Source organism: Miniopterus schreibersii (assembly GCF_964146895.1).
Source record: "Miniopterus schreibersii genome assembly, chromosome: 19".
NCBI classification, from domain to species: Eukaryota; Metazoa; Chordata; class Mammalia; order Chiroptera; family Miniopteridae; genus Miniopterus; species Miniopterus schreibersii.
In genome coordinates this window covers 33,051,125-33,074,580 of record NC_138119.1, presented here as the reverse complement: position 1 = coordinate 33,074,580, position 23,456 = coordinate 33,051,125, and the positions used below count along the sequence as shown (strand labels likewise).

At 42.1% G+C, this 23,456-nt stretch overlaps 1 protein-coding gene across 1 annotated transcript in view; it reads right to left on the bottom strand.

Moving 5' to 3' along the window:
• Positions 1 to 10,605: 10,605 nt before the first annotated feature.
• SLAMF1 (signaling lymphocytic activation molecule family member 1) overlaps positions 10,606 to 23,456 on the bottom strand; it is a 39,852-nt gene continuing 27,001 nt past the window's right edge. The window contains exons 6-7 of the mRNA XM_081121929.1: positions 12,665 to 12,757; positions 10,606 to 11,244 (exon numbers count right to left, since the gene is read on the bottom strand). Coding sequence (XP_080978055.1) covers positions 11,194 to 11,244; positions 12,665 to 12,757 — 144 coding nt within the window. The 3' untranslated portion in view covers positions 10,606 to 11,193. The remainder of the gene's footprint in view (positions 11,245 to 12,664; positions 12,758 to 23,456) is intronic.

Genomic DNA, 23,456 nt, shown 5'->3' with positions numbered 1-23,456 from the left:
CTAAGATCTGGAAACAGCCCAAGTGCCCATCAGTAGATGAGTGGATAAAAAAGCTGTGGCACATTTACACCATGGAATACTATGCAGCTGTAAAGAAGAAGGATCCCATACTCTTTGGGACAGTATGGATGAGCCTGGAGAATATTATGCTAAGTGAAATAAGCCAGGCTGAGAAAGACAAATATCTTATGACCCCACTTGTATGTGGAATCTAAAGAACTTAATAGACTAATAAACAAAATAGATTCAGTGACATGGAAGTATGATCAGACTGACAAATCTGAGAGGGAAGGTGAGGGTGGGTGGGTGGGAGGGGAGAGATTAACCAAAGGATTTATATGCATGTATGCCTATATGTATAACCCAAGGACACAGAAAATAGGGTGGTGAAGAACTGGGGAGGGGAGTGGGTGTAGGGCGAAAGGGTTCAACGGGGAAAAAAGGGCACAGCTGTAATATTTTGAACAACAACAAAAAGATTAAAAAAACAGAAGAAAAAAATACTTTATGGAAGATATCAGCATTCTACACAGTAATAAAACTGTGTAGTACTTCAAAGATTGAAACATATTCCAAAGAGACTTAATATCCCAAATATATAGAAAAACCCTGCATATTACCAAGAACAAACAGATTATCTAGTGGGAAATGAGTCAATAATATGCATATGCAATTCATAAAAAGTGGAAACTGGAATAGCAAATAAACATCTGGAGATATGCAATATCCCTCATTAGGAAAAAGAGAAATGAAAATTATAACAACTGTGCTATGCCACATACTTGAATTGTCAAAAATATCAGATAATATCAAGTGCTGTTGAGGAAGGGGAAAAAATAAATTCTAATGTACTGCCAGTGGGAGTACAAATCATTCACAGAGTTGAATATTTGCATAATTTATGCCCCAGCAACTCCAACCTGAAAACTACTCAGAAATCACTTACATGGGTAGCAAAAGAGATATAAAAAAACAGATAGAAGGTTTGTTCATCATAGCATTGTTTGTAATGACAGAGAATTAGAAAAACTTCAATATTTATCAACAAAGGAATTGATAAATAAAATGTAGGATACTTGTAGGATGTAATAGTACAGAGTAGTCAAAAAATTTGAATTAAAGCTACAAATATCAACCTGGAAAGATCTAAAAAATACAATATTGAGTAACACACAAAAACACCGAGAAGCAGAATGTCTATATATGTAACTTGAAAACAATTCTATATATCCATCCATACCTTTAAACACCCACCCCCCACACAGAATAAATGTATAGGTAATGGGCTAAAAGGGCACATGCGAGAAAGACGAGCATGTGTCTATTCAGGGACATAGTAATGAGAAGCAGAAAGAGAACAGAGATGTGTTGTGAAGGGGGAAAATATAAGAATAAAATAAAAATAAAACATGAACCAGTTATGATCATGAACTGAGGAATACTATCGATTCATTTTTGTGCCCAAAGTCCAACTTAAAAACAAAAAAGATTGTGTATTTCTCATATCATGGAAGATAATTCCACTCTTGTCTGTTTTGGTATATTTAACATCTGAAGCAGAGTTCAGTCTTGAGCAGCAAATTTTAAAAAGCATGGACAGTTTGATCTCTGTTCCTATGAGTCTGTTTGTTTTTTAGATTCCAGATATAAGTGAAATCATATTGCATTTGTCTTTCTCAATGGATGGTTGCCAGAGGGGAAGTGTGAGGGGACGGGTGAAAAAGATCGAGGTATATAATCAATAATATAGTGATAACGTGGCACAGTGACAGATGATTACTAGACTTAGTGTGGTGATTACATTGTAAGGTATATAAATGTTGAATCACTATATTGTACACCTGAAACTAATATAATATTGTATACCAACTATACTTAAATAAGTTTGAAGAAGAGTTGACAAACCCAATTGTGTTTGGAGGAGTGCAGTCAGGATGGGGGAGGGGCATGTAAGGGGCATGTGTCATATAATAGATAACTGAAGAAAAGGAGACTTAGAAACAATAGAATTTTAGGAAAAGGAGACCTTAGAGATCATCTGGTTCACTTTCCCACCATTTCACTTAAACTAGTGAAGACATGATCTCTGGGAGTTCAATTGACTTGTTCACAACCAAAGGTCAGATAGAAATGACAGTTATTTTCATATATTTGAAAAATTGTCATGTGGAAGAAGAATTAGTCTGGCCATTCAGAGAAAAGAACCAGGATGAAAATAGACAAGTTTCAGGAAGGAGGATTTTAATGTGCAGTAACTTTCCACCTGAGGCTCTTTAACAATGGAACTTGTGAAATGACTGTGGAAGAGAATCTCAGGGAGGCTTGTAGGATGCTTAACCAGGGAGTTAGAGAAAGTGTTGGGATTTTAGGGAGGGGGAATAAATGATACCTGCTCTTCTCCTTCTGAGTTTGGAAACAATTTTGACATAGAAGTCATAACGGTGGAAAAAAGGGATTAGCTCTTTTACTGCTGAAACTGATTGGCAAATCAGCTTTGGGTGAGCTGATACATGATTAGCACTCAGGGCCATACTTGGCATGTAGCAAGCAGTCACTAAACGTTGGCTATTAGTATCATTATAATGATGATGAAGAGGGGCAGGGGGAAAGAAGAGAAGGGAGAGAAGGGGGAGAAGGAGGAGCCCTCATTGAGCTGACAATGCCAGACACATGCCCTATAAGAGAACATCATGCCCTTGTAAGCAGGAGTGAGTAGGCAAGAATGTATGCATCTGACAGACAGATTGGTACCAAGAAAGATAGCTTGGAAGGGACTGAATTGAGCTTGTTTGGTTCATTTTCCCAAATTCAAAAAATAGCTCCTGTACACTTCCTCATGAGGTAGAGTGAGGGAGGGATGGGATTTGGAGACCCATCAGAAATGTTACTGCAGCAGAAGTGCCTTCACTTGAAAGGGATGCCTACATTGGGTCAGGGGTTAGATTAAAAGAACTGGGGCCCTGGCCAGTATAGCTCAGTTGGTTAACCATTGTCCCGTACACCAAAAGGTCACCTGTTCACTTTCAGGTTAGGACACACACCTAGGTTTTGGGCTCGATGTTTCTCTCTCACATCAATGTTTCTCGCTCTCCCTCTCCCTTCCTCTCTCTCTCAAATCAATAAAGATATATGCTTTAAAAAAAAAAGAGAACTCAAGATTCCTACCACTTATGTAAGTGTTTGAAGCTATATTTCTTTTTCTTTTTTTTTAGTCTTTTAATTTTTTAAATTTCTTTTTTTAAACTTATCTTTATTGTTGAAAGTATTACTGGTGTCCCATTCCACCCCCCTCCCAATTGACCCCCTTCACCTCACTCCCACCCCCTCCCCAGGCCTTCACCCTGCTATTGACTATGTCCATGGGTTATGCATATATGCATATAACTTCTTTGGTCAATCTCCTCCCAAACCCCACCCCTTTTCCCTCTTGCCTCTGAAATATGATTGTCTGTTCCATGAGTCAATGTCTCTGGGTCTATTTAGCTCATCAGATTCTTTTGTTCATTAGCTTCTTCTTGAAGAAGACCCTTCAACTTTTCCTGTAGTGCTGGTCTGGTGGTGATGAACTCCTTTAGCTTTTTCTTGTCTGTGAAGCTCTTTATCTGACCTTCAGCTATAATGATAGCTTTGCTGGGTAGATTAATCTTGGTTGTAGTTCCATGTTTTTCATCACTTTGCATATTTCTTGCCACTCCCTTCTGGCCTGCAAAGTTTCTGTTGAGAAATCAGCTGACAGTCGTATGGGTGTTCCCTTGTAGGTAACTAACTGTTTTTCTCTTGCTGCTTTTAAGATTCTCTCTTTGTCTTTAACCTTTGGCATTTTAATTGTGATCTGTCTTGCTGTGAGCCTCTCTGGGTTCCTCTTGTTTGGGACCCTCTGTGCTTCCTGGACTTGTAAGTCTATTTCTTTCCCAGGTAGGGGAAGTTTTCTGTCATTATTTTTTCAAATAGGTTTTCAATTCTTGCTCTCTTTCTTCCCCTTCTGGCACCCAATAATACAAATGCTGGGCCACTTGAAGTTGTCCCAGAGGCTCCTTATACTATCTTTATATTTCTGGATTCTTTTTTCTTTTTGCTCTTCTGGTTGGGTGTTTTTTGTTTCCTCATGTTCCAAATTGCTGATTTGATTCTCAGCGTCCTCTACTCTACTGTTGATTCCTTGTAAATTATTCTTCATTTCAGTTCATGTAGCCTTCATTTCAAATTGCTACTTTATTATGTCATCGATGGTCTCAGTTGTTTTCATAATACTCTTACTAATATGCTTGAGCATCCTTATAACCATAATTCTGAACTCTGTATCTAGTAGCTTGCTTGGTTCTATTTCATTTAGTTCCTTTTCTAGAGATTTCTTCTGTTCTTTCCTTTGTGACATGTTTCTTTGCCTCCACATTTTGGCTGCTTCCAGGTGTTTGCTTCTATGTATTAGGTAGAGTTGCTATGTCTCCTGGAATTTGTAGAGTGGCTTTGTGTAGTAGCTGTAGTGGCTTTGTGTAGTAGGGTCCAGTGGCTCAGCTTCCCCAGTCACCTGAGCTGGGCCTTCTAGGTGCTCCCTGTGTGGGCTGTGTGCACTGTCCTGTTGTAGTTGAACCTTGGTTGCTGTTGGCATCACTGGGAGGAATTGACCCCCAGGCCACATGGCTGTGAGGACCAGCTGCAACTACAGCCAAAGAGCTGCTGTGCTGGAGACACCCCTATGGAGCAGGATTTACTTCAGTGGAGCTTTGGTGTTCACCAAGTGTGCCCCTTGAGTGTGTCACTTGTGGATGTGGTAGGGTTGTAATCCAGTGTGGTCGAGTCTGACCACCAGGTGCACTGTCTCTGGGGCCTCCTGGGAGGTGCAAAGTCAGCCTGTGCCAGTGCCTTGCCCAGGGCCACCCAGCATGAGCTACACAGCAAACTATAGTTGGCTGCTACTTGTGCTGGGCTTGGAGGTGCCCAGGAGAGGCCAAGCTATGAGCCAATGCAGCTGCCGCTAGTGCCAGGCCTGGGGCCACTTATCAAGCCCTATGGGGCCCGCTGCTGCTTGTTTGAGAGATTTTAGGAAAGTCCTAAGCATGAGGCTGGAGAGGCCACTAGCATAGAAAAGCCCCTGGAAATGGCCTGGATGAGCTGCAGGTGGGGAGGGGTGGGGCCTCTGGGAATCACGGGGCGGGGCCAAAGGTGCGAGTCAGGTGCTGGGGATTCAAACATGGCACCTGCCTGCCTGCTGTGTGTGGGGAGGACTCACCAAAGGAGCCATGGCCTCTGCCAGCTCTTCTGTCTGGGAGGAAGCTGCCCTCCACCTCTCGCCCAGATCTCAGGCAGGTTAGTCCCTCCCCGAGTGTCCCAGGTCCTTTCAAGCTGCTGCCTAGTGCTGGGCTCAGAGGGAGCACGTCCCAGTGAGTCCGTGCCGGGCCCTTTAAGAGGAGCTGCTGGGGCTCCTGCAGCCTCCCCGACCCTTAGCGACAGGCCCCCCTGGTTTTCACAGCCCGAAGCTATGGGGACGTCTCTTCCTGGCCCTGGAGCCCTGAGCTGGGGGCTGCTGTGGGGCTGGGACCCCTCCCTCCTCCGGGAAACCCAGGGCCACTGAGATTCCCTCCTGGGTTTAACTCGCTGCCCCATGTGTGGGCCCGCGGCCGCGTCTCTGGGACTCAGCCCCAATCCGCCCGTGTCTGCGCCCCTCCTCCCGCTCTTGATGCTTCTTCAGGTCCCTGGTTGTGGGGCTCCTGTTCAGCCAGATCTCAGGAGGCTCTGAGTGGCGGTGGTTCTGTGTTTTAGCTGTAATTTTGATGTGGCTGCAGGAGGTGGTGGGGACAGCTGCTACCTGTGCCGCCAGCTTGTTTCCTCTGAAGCTATATTTCTTAAAATGCACTTTCAGGCCCTGGCCAGTTTGCTCCGTGGTTAGAGCGTTGGCCTGCTGACCAAAGGGTCCCAGATTCAATTCTGGCCAAGAGCATGCACCTCAGTTGCACGCTTGGCCCCCAAGAGGGAGGCAACCACTCGACGTGCCTCTCTCACATCGATGTTTCTCTCTCTCTCCCTTCCACTCTCTCTGGACAAGCAATGGAAAAAATATCCCTGGGTAAGGATTAAAAAAATAAGGCCCCCATATTCTCCGTTTCGGTCCACCTCTGTTTTCCTTGGTTTCTCCATCACCCTTTACCACTTTACTCAGGTCTTGTTAATGGCTCGCATTCCCGGCTGACTTAAATTCAATGTGGGCTAAGAGCGCCTCTTTCCGAGACTGAATCATCCGGAGTCCCCCCTCGCCCCAGCTTGGCAGTGAAGAGTTGCTGTGATATCACACCACTGCGTCTCAGGGATCCCAGAGAGCCCACAAGGGGGCATGAAACAAAGTTCTCAGAGAGGCCTTCGTAGGTAGTGTGCAGACATGGAAGGGCACACCAAACGGGCCTTAACAATGCCACAGGCCCCTTCTGGTTCTTATTGTGGGGCAGGTGCCAAGTCCCTCTCACCCCCACTCACACACAAATACCTGGCCAAAAAAAAAATAGTAAAGACAATAAGGGGCAATTTGTTTATTATTTTAAAAAACAGGATAATTGGAGGGTGGGTTGGTGGTAGGAGAAAAGAAGAATCAATGTCTTTAAATGTTTGAAGCGTTTTCAAAAAGATGGATTGGATTTTATTCCACTTAGCTGCAGGGATAAGGACGGAGCTAGTGGAGGTGAGGGGGGGATGGGGGGCATTACAGGAAGGTGGGTATCTGCTTCCCTTCAGTAACTGTCTAACAACCAGGGATGCCCTCTGCCTCACCGAGAGGCTGTGTCCCCTCACTGCTGGAGGTGGTGAAGCGTGGGCTACAACATCAGGATGTAGGAGAGGAGAGCCACGGTTTTGGCCAAGCAATGGACTGGATTGGTTGCCTTTAAGTTTCTTCCAACCCTGACTATCCATAATCCTATGACTAGAAATGCTTGATTCATACCCCTCAATGATCTCGGGGAGGGGGGTGAGAAATGGGAAGAAGTTTTAAAAAAAGCACCACACTTCAGTTGATCTAACAACCTTTATTTAATCTTCTCTCATTTCACAAATCATCTCACATAATTCTCAAAGTTCAAGTCCAGTAGCCCTCTCTAAGTTCCCTTTCTCCTCAGCAACCTCTTTGGAATCTTCTTTCTTGCCCTCTGTGACGCCAAGGGAATCTCATTTGTGCCCTTGGCTGTGTTTTAAATTCTGCTTTTTAAATGTGAGTACGTCATTATCAGTGGCTTACTGAAGATCCTTTTGTTCCTGTTATTAGGGTGACTACACATTCTGGTTTGCCCAGCCATTGCCCTAGTGTAATTATTAATAGCACCTCCTTTTATTATCAAGTAGATCAATTCCCAGTAGGTCATGTGGTGGTTTGCCTATTATATAACATTTTAATTGCTTGTGTTCCTTGTATCTCCCAGAGGGTGACAAGCTCTAACACTTAGTAGGAACGTAATAATGATTTGTTGAATGAGTGAAACATTGAGTAGAACTAGGAGTCTTCCGTGAAATAAACTTATTGCAGTTAACTTTGATTAGAGTCTGTCATCAATCCACACTGGATTTCCTTATGTCTGAGGGGAGGGTTCAACCATCCCTCCAGCCTGTAAGTGTTGTGAACTAATGAGAATCTAGCCAGTTTCAGCAAGTCTGTGGCTAAGGTCACATCTTTAGCGGCAAGAGAAGAGGTGCTGTGGATGTATGTGGTGGGGTGGACTGAAGCATTGCTCCATCTCCCTCTTGTGGTTGTTGGGTGGAATTCTTCACAAAGTCCTTTCTGGTTATAACTATAGCCTCCAAGTTGTTGGTTCTATATAGATCTCAACCCAGATTTCATTTGGGTTTGAGGTAGGGTTCGGGCATTAGTAGTTTTTTAAAGCTATCCTGGTAACTAATATTTAGAGAACCTTGGGAATATTGGAAGGTGTTGGCCATGCTTAAGTGACCAGGTGGCCGCTTTCGAAATGTGATTTTTTTGCCCTGGCCAGGTGGTTCATTTGGTTGTAATGTCATCCCATACACCAAAAGGTTTCAGATTCGATTCCCAGTCAGGACACATGCGTAGGTTTCGTGTTTGATCCCGGGTCAGGGCAAGTAAGGGAGGCAACCAATCGATGTTGCCTTTCACATAGATGTTTCTCTCTCTCTCCCTCTTCCTTTCTCTAAACATATCTTTGAGTAAGGATTTTTAAAAATGTGATTTTTGATATCTCTACTTCTTGGTATATAGAAGTATATTTAGTCTACTCAAAGATTAGTAGGTAGCCAGTATGTTTCTAGATTTGTAGTTCTCAATCAGTGGGAAGATTTTTCCCACCAGGGAACATTTGGTAATGTCTGGAGACATTTTTTATTATCATGATCAGGGACAAGGGATGGGCTACTAGCATCTGCTAAACATACAGTGCATGGGACAGCCATGACAAACAATTACCTGGACCAAAATGTCGATGGTGCTACAGTTGAGAAACCCTGCTGTGTACTTGCTCCACAAGGGGAATCCGGAGAAGTTTGGGAAGGGCAATTACTGTGGCAGTGACAAAAATTAAACAATCCTTTCAACACAGTTCTCTTCTCCGTGTGGAGGGTGACTCCTGACTTTGGTGAAGAGGGCACAGAGCTAACCCTTGCCCATGCCCTAGAAAAGGGACAGTCTCACAGCTCATCAAATGAAATCAGCTACCTTTAGTATTTCATAACTATAGCTATAGAGACACAAGGCTATAAAGCATGTCTTACTATGTCATGAATCCTCTAGGTTACACAAGACAGGAGTACAATTTTCTTGATGAATTATCTGTATTTTTCAGGATGTAGAAACAAAAACTGCAGGGAGAGAAGTAACTTACTGTAACCAGTGGTTCCTCAGTCAGCATATGCACCCTTTACCAATCACACCCTGGTTGTTTCACTAGAGTGTCCTCAAGAGCCTTGAGACTACACCCGGCTGTATTGCAGAGCAGTCCCTTAAGACCGAAAACGAGTCTGTTCCCCCTGAGTTCTCCAGAATTCAGATGTGCTCATTCAGAAAAAAAACATTACAGAAAAAACACGGGGAAATCAGGCTTTGAAGTATCAGTTTTATTTTTTAAGTCCAAGGAAAAGGAACACCCCAGCTTGCTCACAGTGCCTTTGGGGAAAACTGAGGGGTTGGTTCTCTGCTTTCCCAGTTATTTGAAGGATGGCACAAAAGGCTCCAAAATACAGCTACCCTCCCCAATGAGGTCTTGAGCCTGGGACAGGAAATTTCGAAGGAATAGCCTCCTCTTTCCCTCTTCATTCCTGCCCTTCCATCAGGTAGAATTTAGCCACAGGAAAAACCCAAGTGCTGGGAACTGAGTTGCTGGGACAAGCTGAATTTTAGTAAAGGAGAGAGTGCTTATAACAGACTGCAAACGAGCCTAAGGTTAGACAAAGGTCACATAATGGACATTTTATTTTTTTTGCCTGACCAGCATTGAATTCCACTGCTTATCTTTGGGGAATTTTCTAACTCATAAGAGGCAGATCCCACCTACCACTATGAAAGTAGAAAATGCCAGATATTCAATTCCCAGTCTCCCTTGGAGTAGAACACGGATGTGTGACCTATGATTGGCCATTCAGCTGCAGACTTTGAATTAGAAACTAAAGATGGAGAAATGAAGAAGGGACCCTGGAGAAGTCACTTTGATTCAGACACTTTGGTTCACAGTGCCAACAGCAATAAGAGTTTCCAAGTCCAGCTGAGGTAGGGAGGGAGTGGAAGAGTCCAGAGCTAGTGCTGGGAGGACAATGGCTGAGCAACTGGCGCTCAGCATTGTCACCCCCGAGCTGGTTTTGTGATTTGGGCTGTGGTCCTAGCCACAGCCTGAATTTCCCTTTTTTTCTGCTCATTTTCAAAGCATGGTTTTACAGAACCTCCTAGCAGTTATTTGACCCAACCAATATCTTTTCAATAGATTTCTTTCCTAGATTAAAAAAAATGCAGACCAATTTCTGTTGATTGTAGCTAACAACAGTATTACCAAAACTGGTACCAGGAAATGAGTTTCACCAATCAACAGAACTGACTGGACAGAGGAGGTGCAGGTAACAAGGACCTCAGAGTTTTGAGCCGGAAAGTCGGTGACCCTCATTATAGGGTTGTAAGATAGTTGGTGCTTTCTCAAAGTGTTCACTAAGGTCATATAGGACTGATCAGAAAGAAGAGCTTCCATTGAGGAAGGTCTGTCCAAAAGCAAGAGACTAGAAAGAAAATAGGACTTTATGAAAAGAGGCTCACCTGTCTACAGCCTGCAATTCATTAAGCATTCAATTCCTTGAAATTATTGGGCTAAAGTCTGTTAATTTTCTACTTCAGGATAGATCGGGCATGAGGTATAAGGAAGCTCCTGCTGAGTTTTGTCTGAAGCTCCAGGTTTGTTGCTCAACTGAGTAAAAAGAAAACTAGAATTTTAAAATAATTTTGAGAAGTGAAAAGTCACCCTAAAACAAGTTCTGGCTGTCGCAGGTTCCTTTGTAACAGCATCACCAAAGACTTGCCGCCTTTCTTTAAATCTGAACATCATTTGCATATTCTTAAAACTATACTTTGAAGAATCTTAGATGATTTTAATTCCATTATTCAAAGCTCAGAGACCTCCAAGTCACGTTTTCAGTTTATTGACTCTTTAGCTTTTCTTTTTTTAAAAAAAAAAAAATCACAGTGTTTTACATATAATAAGGAATTAATCCTTCATTGCCCATCCAGAGAGAGAAACTGAGGCACAGAGCCTCGAGGTATCAGGTCTGCATGGTGACCGGGATCAGCTCCTGGAACCAAGTGCAGGCAGCCAGGATGTAAACTGCTCCAGCTCGCTGATGGCAGCCGTCTGAGACAGGCGCTACATGTGCTGTTCTCTGCCTTTGCTTTCATTATCCAGTCCCAGCAAAGAGCGAGACACCGGAAGGTCTAGACGCGCTGGGTTTGCATTCTCCATTTGCTCTGCTACACCACAGAGATGGAAAACCATCCTGGGCCTGTGCCCTGCAGAGCGCACTAAGTGCTTGGGACACTTCGCTTTCTTGTTCACTTCACTGATGGAGTGGAAGTGACATCACCAGGGAGTTGATCCGAGAGGAGCACAGATGTGTAGAGTGTCATAAGAACTTGAGACCTGGGGCCAAGTTCAGTGTTTAGTTTGGCTCTGCCATGTTCCTTCAGAAAGTCCCTTCCCTGGGTCTGTGGTGTCAGCTTTCTGGAAGTGTCACGCTGGCATAGACTGTGATGGAGCTTGGTTCCTGGGGGCAAAATAGGAGAAGTCTGTGAATGGAGGAAGTGACACTAGCTTCATAGGAGGAAATAGAAACAGCATTGTTTAGGAAAAGGGAGGGGTCTCAGAAAGCATGTAGCATATAGGCTTGCTCAGGGTCTGTCAAAGTCAGGCGTCGCTGGCTGGAGATCGCAATCAGGTTCCAGGCTGCCTGTCCTCCCGCAAGATGGACTGCAGCCCCCCCCAAGTGTATGCCTGCCATTGAGGAGACCGGGAGACCTGTCCCAGTGACCTGAGGACCCGAACTCAGTGCCCTCCTTCCCCCTTGCCCTCTTCCCTTCCCTTGATTTATAAGGAAAACCATTCATTTTGCTCTCATGGGGCACAGTTTGGAGAAGCTAAGAGAATTCCGAATTACTGAGCTTTAAAAAGGGTTAGTGAGACCCAAAGGGAGAGGGAAGAAGTGGTTCAGGCAAGAGAGGGGGAGGGAGAGGAAATGACGATTTGGGGCAAAGACCTTTACAGGGAGAGGAGATTTAAAAGTCTAAGAAAGAGAGACAGAAATGGGAAAATTCAGGAGGTTTTTCTATAAAATGTGAAACGTACTGTTTTTCTTTCCCAAGAAAATGTCATTATAAATTTACATCATCTTTTAAAGATTTTGAAGTCAGAGCATGTGTACAGTGGGAGCTTTGAAGAAGATGGGTAAATATAGGCATTTCTGTGGTCTTTTAATCCTCAATTGTCTCCTAAAATGCTTTCTTTAATAGAGCATAACTGGAACCAAGATTTCAGCCCAGAACTTATTTCTGTCCATTTAGTAAAAAGAGAGATTTCTGTCAAGTAAAATTAATCCAATGCGGATTTTGCAATGGGTAGAATAGGTGAGGCTCATTCTGGGCTGCACACCACATTCTCTTCTAGGCTTCATACCTATGCGGTACTTGGCCCTAAAATATTCTGATTAAATAAGCTGGATGGAGCCTAGGCACAGGTATTTTAACAAAGCACCCCTGGTTTGTGCAGCTGGACTTGAGAACCCCTAGACTCAAAATGCAATCCCCAAACTTAAATGTGCATCTGGATCACCTGGGGGATGTTGTTTTTAAATGTGTAGATGCCTGGTTACTTGCCATAGACATTCTGATTGAACAGAATCCTAGGTGGAAAACCCCAGGAATCTTTATTTTTAACAAATATACCAGATGATTCTGATGTGGTCTTTGGACAACACTCAGAGAAACACTAGTGAGCAGAGCAAGCTGTGACACCATGCGAGCAGCCATGGGGGTGTCCCAGAAGCCCTGCAACCAAGGCCACAAATGGTCCTTGCTATGTCCTTGCTAGGGTCTGACTTTTCCATTTCAGGCCTCTGTTTTATTTCTGCTCTGCACAGGTCCCACCCTTTCTCTCCTCCTACTTCCTCACTCTACAGAGAGATGCCTCACCTGAACAGGCTCTGGGACAGGCTCTGTGGCAGCAACGTAAATGGTGGTGCAGGAGTCCTGAGCTGGCAGGGGATTGGATTTCTTCTGAACAACCTATGGAGAAGCAAATAAAGCAGGAAGTTAGCTGAACAGAGAGTTACTCCTGGTCCCACAATCCCCATGGAGAAGCGCAGAATAAAAGAGCTTTGAGTTAGAAAACCCCTTAGAATAACTTGGTCCAGCCTCCTTCCCAGGTGGAAAATCTCCCCCAGACTCCCTGGAACTCAATTCTTTGGGCTTTGCTTGGGGCCCACAAGCGACCTCTTGGAGCTCACAACCTCACAAGTCATCCTTGTCCATCATTTGCGCTTCCCAGAGGCTTGCAAGGTCTTCCTCACAGGGAGCTGGAACTGGAGTGGCTCTTACTGAAACACCCGAAGAGAAGGCCATCTGCATGGTACCTGAGCCTGGCTCATCTCCTCCCCTGCATGCAGGGTTCAGTCCATCCCCGCACTCTAACACGGCTTTCCCTTACTTCTGTTTCCTGTCCAAATGTTGAACTTAATACTGACCACATATGTGTTAAAGTTTACAAAGTTCTTCACATGTCGTCTCATTTGTCTCACAACCACTCTATTTGCTAAACACTGTTGTCACTCACATTTTACAGATGAACAAGCCAAAGCCCAGAAATATTTAGTACTTCCCCAATGTACACCATGCAAGAAGTATTAAAGCCAGGAGTCTCCCCACGCACTTTGAAAGTGTAGGCTCTTTCCAGCATATCATTCTTCTTTGGTTGCCCCAAACTTATAATGACCTCTCCTTTACCCAAATTCCTCAGATATGTAAAGTCTAATTCACACACTATGGCACTTGACTGTATGCTGAATTTAACACACTCATATTTGAACATAGTTTCTCCAAACAGACTATCAATTCCTTGAGAAATAGGCTATATTTCTTTGCATGCCCCACAAATAGTGCTAGTGTCACTTTGAATGAATTAAAATCTACAGTACCAGGAGGAAGTCATTGTGGGGGTAAACTGAGACCACACACAACCCTGTAAGATGGAGATGACATAATTTATGCCAGTGAAATCATCCTTTCACCACACTTTGGGGACACTGGTGTAGGGACTGCCACTCTCCACTTTTCCTGATGTAGAGAAAGACTTGAGACCGAAGCACATGGTTTTTAATGGGAGAGAACTTAGAATCTTGTCACCTTATGGAAGGGGTAAGGAATTAGAAAAGTTTACTGAAGGAAAAAAGATTCCAGGTGGAACATGATCTTTCTCTTCATGTATTTTGAAGAATTGCTGTGTAAAAGAGAAATTAGATTTGTAATATAAGTCCTTCAGGTTTAAATCAAGGTTGGAATTTCAGGGAAATGTTTTGTTCAATGTACTCAAGATTTTCCTAATAGAAAAGGTGTTCAAATGTGGGACAATCTGCCTTGGTAGGTAGGCAGTGAATCCCTCATTACTGGAAGTGCTTGGGGTAGATCAGGGCTTCTCATACTTTTTTTTTTTTTAAATATATCTTTATTGATTTCAGAGAGAGGAAGGGAGAGGGAGAGACAGAGATAGAAACATCAATGATGAGAGAGTCATTGATTGAGCCCGCAACCCGGGCATGTGCCCTGACCGGGAATCGAACCCCGATGGCCTGGATCCTAGGTCGACTCTCAACCGCTGAGCCACGCCCAGTTGGGCAGGGCTTCTCATACTTTAATGTGCCTATGAATTACCTGGGGGTCTTGTTAGGAGGCTGGTTCTACTTCAGAATATCTAGGGTGGGCCTGGGATTCTCCATTTCTAAGAAGGTCCCAGGTGATGATGCCAATGCTTGGTCAGAGACTATATTTTAGTAAAAAGAAGCTAGCCAACCCTTTGAAAGCAATGTTGTAGAAAGTAATTCAAGCAGTAAAATTGCCTGATTCAAATAGATGACTTTCAAGGTCCCATACAATTCATAGATACTATATTTTGTAGAAATTTCGAATTTAAGGAAGAATTACTTGCAATAATGAGATGCATAAGAAGAATGTAAAACTATTTAAGAGAACTTTATCAACTGAAGAAACCCCTGCCCGTCTTACTGCCTGGAAGGACGTTACTATGACCTGACTTGGAGGCATGGGGGAGAAGGCAAATCACTTATGCTTTTCATATTTCATTAAAAAGTTTAGAAAGAAGACAAAAGTACAGAGGAAACACCATAGTTTTATCATTTTAACACAATATGGTTCATATGCCGTCAGATCTCTCTTCAGGATTTCTATCTAGGCATAGAGAATTCTTTTAAACATGGTTGTAAGAACTTAGTACCTTTGGTATCTTGGTGTCTTCAGTTAGGGCACAGCTCCAGGAAGCACTATGTGCAAGAAACTCCAGGCGCATTATACTGACATGTTCTTTATGAACGCTAACCCCTGGAACTGTGCAAGGTGCTAGCCCTGATAAGACCTAGAAGAGTCCCTAGCAGACAGCGGACATTTGGTAAATAATTTTCTATATTATTATAGACTTTTTGAAGGTATTAAATAGCCAAAGGAAATATTAATAAATGTAATTGTCCATATCATCACAGTCTTTATGTAATATCATATAGGCACTGTAAATATGAACAAAGAAAACTGTAAGGATGTGGGTAAGTTGAAATACATATTGAAAACAATAATAATTATGTCTTGTATGTTTAAAATATTTGTGAAATTAAAATAATGATCAAAAAGGCACATAAATCAAGTGGTGAAATTAAAAATGGAGTTTAAAAATAAAAAAAATAAAATAAAGGTGAAGTTAAAGTATTGTCCAAGAAGGAAATAAATATTAGACTTTGCTAAGTCAAGGATGCATTTCCTTATTTTCTAGGGTAACCAGTAAAAGAATAGAAACATTTGTTTAATTACTAACCTAAAAGGTCAATGAAATAATAATAATAAAAATTTAAACCTTCTCTCAAAGAAACCCCTGGCTCAGAGAGCTTCACCCATGAATCCTGCCAAATATTTAAGGAGAAAAAGAATAGAAATATTCTACCCAAACATATCCAGACAATAACAGCAAGGAAATACATCCTGTAATGAGTTGAACTGTGGCCCTCCAAAATAAGTTCACCCAGAACCTCAAAATGTAACCTTATTTGGAATAGGGTCTTTGTAGATATAATTACAGTAATAATTTCAAAATGAGGTCATGCTGGAGTAGGGTGGGTCTTAAATTCAGTGACAAGTGTCCTTAAAAAGACAAAAAGGAGAAGACACCGAAACAGAGAGAGAGGAAAGTTGGATGCAGAAATTGGAGTTATGTAGCTATGAGCTAACAAATGCTACACAGTGTCTGGAACCACCAGAAGCTGGAAAAAGCAAAGAAAGATTCTTCCCCAGGACCTTGGCAAGAGCAAGGCCCTAGTGACACCTTCATTTTGGACTTCAGGCCTTCAGAACTGTTAGAGAAGAAATTTTTGTTGTTTTAAGTCACCAAGCTTGTAGTAATTTGTTACGGTATCACTAGGAAACTAATACACCCCAACTTATTTTGTGAGGTTAGCATACTCTTGATATCAAAACCTCACAAGGGCATTACAAGAAAGAAAAATTAAAGGCCATTTCATTCAGAAACATAAACAGAAAGAAATCTTAAAATATTAGCAAATAAAATCCGGCAAAAAGGACCAGACTAAATTGCTTCTATTCCAGGAATACAAAGTTGGTTTAATCTTTGCAAATCAGTGTAATTCAGTAGATAAATTAAAAAGATAAATTTTTCAAAATCATAAGATTATCTCAATAGATGCAGAGTGTTGATAAAATTCAACATCAATTAATCCTTTTGTTAAATTTATTTTTATTGATTTCAGAAAGAGGAAGGAAGAGGGACAGAGAGAGAGAGAAACATTAATGATGAGAGAGAGATTCATTGATTGGCTGCCTCCTGCATGCCCCCTACTGGGGATCCAACCTAGAACTGGGGCATGTGCCCTGACAGGGAATCGAACCTTGATCTCCTGGATCACAGGTCAGTGGTCAGCCACTGAGCCATGCCGGCCAAGCTCAATTAATTCTTGACAAATGACTTAAGAAACGAAGATTGGAAGAGAATATTCTTTTTAACTTTTGAATTTTTATTAACTTTAAATTAATATTCAATGTATTCAAGTTACATCAAATGCCTTCTTAATAAATAAAGTTCAGGCTTATAAATCTTATTCTCTACAAGCAAATTTTAACAGTTATTTCTGGGGAAATTATACTCTTCAAAGGTTTTAAACAGCACTCAGAAATTTTCAGTTCTCCATTCTCTTTAGAGTACTTCAACTGTCTAACAACTTAACTCTTAGAATTTTCATTTGAAATGTCAGTGAGATTGGTTCTTCATGTCTCTCATGTTGCCGTACTTGTAAATATGAGCCTAAACCTCTTAATTACCTATTTTAGATTTAAGCACATGAATAATATTTCTCTCTCACAGGCAACATTTTTATACATTTTAATTATTTCTAATATTTAAAATAGAAAATGTACACAGATTGGTCATAAAAAATAAGTGCTGGGGTGAAACAAGCTGGCGGCATAGGTAACCTTGGTCCCCGCGGCCTCCCGCAACTACATCAAAATTACAACTAAAACGCAGAACCACCCTCACTCAGAGCCTCCTGGAATCTGGCTGAACAGAAGCCCCACAACCAGGGACCTGAAGCAGCACCGAGAAGGTAGGAGGGGCGGAGACGCGGGCGGATCGGGGCTGAATCATGGAGACCCACTCTCGGGCCCACCCCCGGTGCCGCGGGTTAAACCTGGGAGGACATCTCGGCGGCAGTGGGGGTTTCCCGGAGGAGCGAGGGGTCCCAGCCCCACAGCAGGCCCCCAGCCCAGGGCGCCAGGGCCAGGAAGAGACGTCCCCACAACTCTGGGCTGTGAAACCAGCGGGGACTGTGGCTGAGGGTCGCGGAGGCTGCGGGAGCCCAGCAGCTCCTCTAAAGGGCCCGGCACGGACTCACTCGGACGCTCCCTCAGAGCCCAGCACCGGGCAGCAGCCTGAAAGGACCCGGGACACTCGGGGAGGAACTAACCTGCCTGAGATCCGGGCGAGAGGTGGAGGGGCGGCTTCCTCCCGGGCAGAAGGGCTGGCGGAGGCCATGGCTCCTGTGGCGAGTCCTCCCCGCACACAGCCGGCAGGCGGGCGCCATGTTTGAGTCGCCAGCACCTGACTCGCACCTTTGGCCCCGCCCCGTGATTCCCGGAGGCCCCGCCCCTCCCCACCTGCAGCTCATCCAGGCCATTTCCAGGGGCTTTTCTATGCTAGTGGCCTCTCCAGCCTCATGCTTAGGACTTTCCTAAAATCTCTCAAACAAGCAGCAGTGGGCCCCATAGGGCTTGATAAGTGGCCCCAGGCCTGGCACTAGCGGCAGCTGCATTGGCTCATAGCTTGGCCTCTCCTGGGCACCGCCAAGCCCAGCACAAGTAGCAGCCAACTGCGGTTTGCTGTGTAGCTCATGCTGGGTGGCCCTGGGCAAGGCACTGGCACAGACTGACTTTGCACCTCCCAGGAGGCCCCAGAGACAGTGCACCTGGTGGTCAGACTCGACCACGCTGGATTACAACCCTCCCACATCCACGAGTGACACACTCAAGGGGTACACTTAGTGAACACCAAAGCTCCACTGAAGTAAATCCTGCTCCATAGGGGTGTCTCCAGCTCTTTGGCTGTAGTTGCAGCTGGTCCTCACAGCCATGTGGCCTGGGGGTCAATTCCTCCCAGTGATGCCAACAGCAACCAAGGTTCAACTACAACAGGACAGTGCACACAGCCCACACAGGGAGCACCTAGAAGGCCCAGCTCAGGTGACTGGGGAGACTGAGCCATTGAACCCTACAGGACACCTACTACACAAAGCCACTCTACAAATTCCAGAAGACATAGCAGCTTTACCTAATACATAGTAACAACCACCTGGATGCAGCCAAAATGTGGAGGCAAAGAAACATGTCACAAAGGAAAGAACAGAAGAAATCTCCAGAAAAGGAACTAAATGGAATAGAACCAAGCAAGATAGAGTTCAGAATTATGGTTATAAGGATGCTCAAGCATATTAGTAAGAGTATTATGAAAACAACTGAGACCATCGATGACATAATAAAGTAGCAATTTGAAATGAAGGCTACATGAACTGAAATGAAGAATAATTTACAGGGAATCAACAGTAGAGTAGAGGACACTGAGAATCAAATCAGCAATTTGGAACATGAGGAAACAAAAAACACCCAACCAGAAGAGCAAAAAGAAAAAAGAATCCACAAATATGAAGATAGTGTAAGGAGTCTGGGACAACTGCATTCATATTATTGGGGTGCCAGAAGGGGAAGAAAGAGACCAAGAAACTGAAAACCTATTTGAAAAAATAATGACAGAAAACTTCCCCTACCTGGGAAAGAAATAGACTTACAAGTCCAGGAAGCACAGAGGGTCCCAAACAAGAGGAACCCAAAGAGGCCCACACCAAGACACATCATAATTAAAATGCCAAAGGTTAAAGACAAAGAGAGAATCTTAAAAGCAGCAAGAGAAAAGCAATTAGTTACCTACAAGGGAGCACCCATAGGACTGTCAGCTGATTTCTCAACAGAAATTTTGCAGGCCAGAAGGGAGTGGCAAGAAATATGCAAAGTGATGAAAAACATGAAACTACAACCAAGATTGCTCTACCCAGCAAAGCTATCATTTAGAACTGAAGGTCAGATAAAGAGCTTCACAGACAAGAAAAAGCTAAAGGAGTTCATCACCACCAGACCAGCACTACAGGAAATGTTGAATGGTATTTTTAAAGAAGAAGCTAATGAATAAAAGAATCTGATGAACGAAATAGATCCAGAGACATTGATGTATGCAACAGATGATCATATTTCAGAGGAAAGAGGGAAGGGGGATGGAGGGTGGGAAGAGATTGACCAAAGAAGTTATATGCATATATTCATAACCCATGGACACAGTAACAGGGTGAGGGCCTGGGGAGGGGGTGGGAGCGAGGTGCAGGGGGTCAATTGGGGGGGGGGGAATGGGACACTTGTAATACTTTCAACAATAAAGATAAATTATAAAAAAATAAGTGCTTGATTTACTTTATCATTTTTTACATAGTTTGAAGAGAATATTCTTTTTTTATTATTAATCCTCACTAGAGGATATTTTTTTCCCATTGATTTTAGAGAGAATGAAGGGGAAAGAAGGAGAGAGAGAGAGAGAATGAGAGCGGAACATTGATGTGAGAGAAACACATCAATTTGTTGCCTGCCGCTTGAGCCTGACTGGGCCAGGGATCCAAACTGCAACCCAGGTATGTGCTCTTGACTGGAAATCGAACCTGAGAGCCTTTGGTGCATGAGTGATGCTCTAACCACTGAGCAACACCAGCCAGGGCAAAGAGAATATTCTTAATCAGATTAAAAGATAGCTACAAAAAATGTTCAGCAAAAATCACATTTAATGGTAAGATATTGAAAGGTTTTCTTTTGAGTTTGGAACCATGTAAGGATACCACTATTACCACTTCTATTTTCCATTGTGTGGAATGTCTCAGCCACAAAAATAGGGCAAGAAAGAAAAGAGAAGTTATGTGAATTAAAAATAAAAAAATAAAACTAATTTTTTACAAATGATACAAATGTGTACCGAAAAAATCCAAAATTATTTATAGATAAATGCCTGCAGTTTATAAATGAGTTTAGCAATGTTGCAAATATAAGGTTAATATATAAAATTTAATTGTACTCCTATATATCAGTAATAAACAGAACCTAAAAAAAAAAATATTTAAAGATAACATTGTGGATAATATCCCAAAATACCCAATTTTCAAATGCCAAGTAATACATTATGAAGAATCTACAAGTCCTCTTATGCAAAAAAAAAAAATTATAAAACATCACTTAGAGAAATTAAAGATCTAAATAAAGAAAAGTCTATGTCACTTTTTGGAAAGACTTAGCACTATAAATATAACGTATGGTCTCCTCTAATTGATCAATGCAATTGTAATGAAAATTCCAGCTGGATTCTTAAGTGGAACTTGACAAACTGAATTGAAAATATGTATGAAAGAAGGTGAAGGAATTAACCAAAAAACATACATAACACATAGACACAGACTACAGTATGGTGATGGCCGCGGAAAGGGGTTGGGAGCAGGTGGAGGTAGGCAAAGGGGCCGGGGCAATGGGCATGGAAAGAGGCTTTGCTTGGGGCAGCGGATGCATGATGCAGTGTGCGGATGTTTTTTATTGAGCTGTATACTTGAAACCTGTATGGCTTTGTGAACCAATGTCACCCCAATAAATTCAATTAAAAAATTAAATAAACAGTAATACAAAAGACCAAAAATGGCCAAGAACTCTTGAAGAAGGACAGGAACAAGTGAGGAAACTAATCTTACCAGATATCAAACTTATAATAAATTTGTAATCACAGATTTGTAAAGATGGCGTAGTACTTGTGCAAATATAAACACGTAGACCAATGGAGCAGAACAGAGAACCTCAGAATAGATCCACACATATGTGGCCCTGGATGTATGATGAAGGTGGCACTGCAGTGGGCAAGGGCAATGTATTCAATAAATGGTCAATAGGTTATCTATATGGGAAAAAAGTTGACTCATCAAGCATCATACTCCAAAAATCATTTTCAGGTACATAACAGATATAAATGAGAAAGATAAACCATACACTTTTAAGAAGATGATAGAATATCTTCATTACCTGGAAGTAGAGAAATTTTTCTCAAACAGAACATAAAAAGTGCTGTCTTTAAAGAAAGAGATTACTAAGTTGTTCTACACTGAAAGAAAGAAGAAAGAAAGAAAGAAAGAAAGAAAGAAAGAAAGAAAGAAAGAAAGAAAGAAAGAAAGAAATTGTCTTTATTAAAAGGTATCTCTGAGAAACTGCAAAAGCAAGCCACAGAATGGGTGAAGGTATTTGCTAATATATAACTGCCAAAAAGGTAAAAATATTTAAGAGCTTATACTAATCCATAAGAAAAACCCAAAACTCAAAGGAAAATGGACTAGAGATTTAATAGGCACTTTAAGAAAGAAGGAATTATTAATATGGTCAATAAACATATGGAAAATTGTTGAACTTCCTTAATAATTAGGGGAATACAAAATAAAACTATAAAAAACCACATCAACAGAATGACTAAAATTTAAAAGACTAATAATACTAAGTTTTGATTAGAATCTGTAGCTACTAAAACTCTTATATGCATCTGGTAGAAAAGTAAATTGTTATACCCACTTTGAAAAACAGTTTAGCCTAGTGAATTTGAGGATATGCATACTCTATGATTCAGCAATTCTATTTCTAGGTATATACCCTACAAAAATATGTGCACGTCTACCAAGAGAGAGATGTACGATTAATGTTCATAGTGCAAGTTTTATAATAGCCTCAAGTTGGAAATAATCCAACTGTCCATCAATAGTCAACTGGATAAATAAACTCTAGTATAGTCATACATTGACATCTATAAAACAAGGAAACTGAATGTACTATATCTAAACTCAAAGACATGTATGAATATCATAAAGGTAATATTGAGCAAAAGAAATCAGACACAAGAGGAAAAATACTGTAGGATTCCATTTTTATAAAGTCAAGAAAAAAAGAGAGAAAGCTAAATTATATTTTTAGAAGTCAGGATAGTGGTATCTTAGGGGAGGAATGAGAGGATAGTGATTGGGAGGGGCACAAGGAGGTCTGGGGGTTGCTGGCAATGTTCTGTTCCTTTACTGAGTAATAGTTTTACTGTATTAGGAGACTCAACACTGCAAGCTGTAATTTCTCCTCAAATAGGTCTGTAGATTCAATGCAATCCTACTAGGATTTTTGTGTGTGTGTGATACTGGAGAAGCTGATTCTAAAATAGATATGAAAGTACAAAGTGTCAAGAACTGTCAAAAACTCTTAAAGAAAAACAAGGTAGGAAGATTTGCTTTACTAGCTGTTAAGATGGGGTAATTCATTGAGCTGACGCATATGTTGTGCACTTTTGGTATATATGTCATACTTTACAGTGAAGAGAGGGGTGCTTACTGCATGGAATGGGTAGGGAAGGCGCTATGATAAAGCTGAACCTGGTTACCTAAATGTGTAAATGCAAGGGTGGAGGCTGCCCTTGGGACTCTAATATATTTAAATGGAACTTGGTTCTCAGTGGCTGTCATTGCCTGTGTAATAACCCTCCAGGCCACTAGAGGACAGCAGAAATAAGAGCTTTGTCCAAAAGTTCATGTCTGATAAAATTTCCCAATGTGCTAACCAAAGCTCTCTTTACCTTTACATCCTTTATTCCAGAACTTGCTTTATCATACCCTCTGAGTGGCCAGATTCTGGCCTATCGCCTAAAATTGTCTTCATGTCTGAAAAACTATATCAGCATAACTAATCATAATCCCTTTAGCCTCTCTCTTAACACCTGCTCGACTTCATCATAACTCTAGTTTCCTTTAGCCCTCTCTGCTGTCTCAGTGCAACCACCACAGTTTTGCTTTCTTTCATTTTCATCCTACGTTATCATCTTCCATCCCTTCAACTGCTCTCTATCCAGAATTCTCAAGATCCTCCTTCCTTGTCTTATTGGCACTTTGCAAACTTCTAAACTTGGACCAGACCAACATGTCACACAATAGCTTTTATAAACCTTTCCCCTCTCTCCTCAAACCTGCGCCTTTTTCCCTAGAGAAGGAGAGAGTTTTATAACATGGAACTGTAGACACTTAGAATGCCAGAGCTGGGAGGAGTCACATAT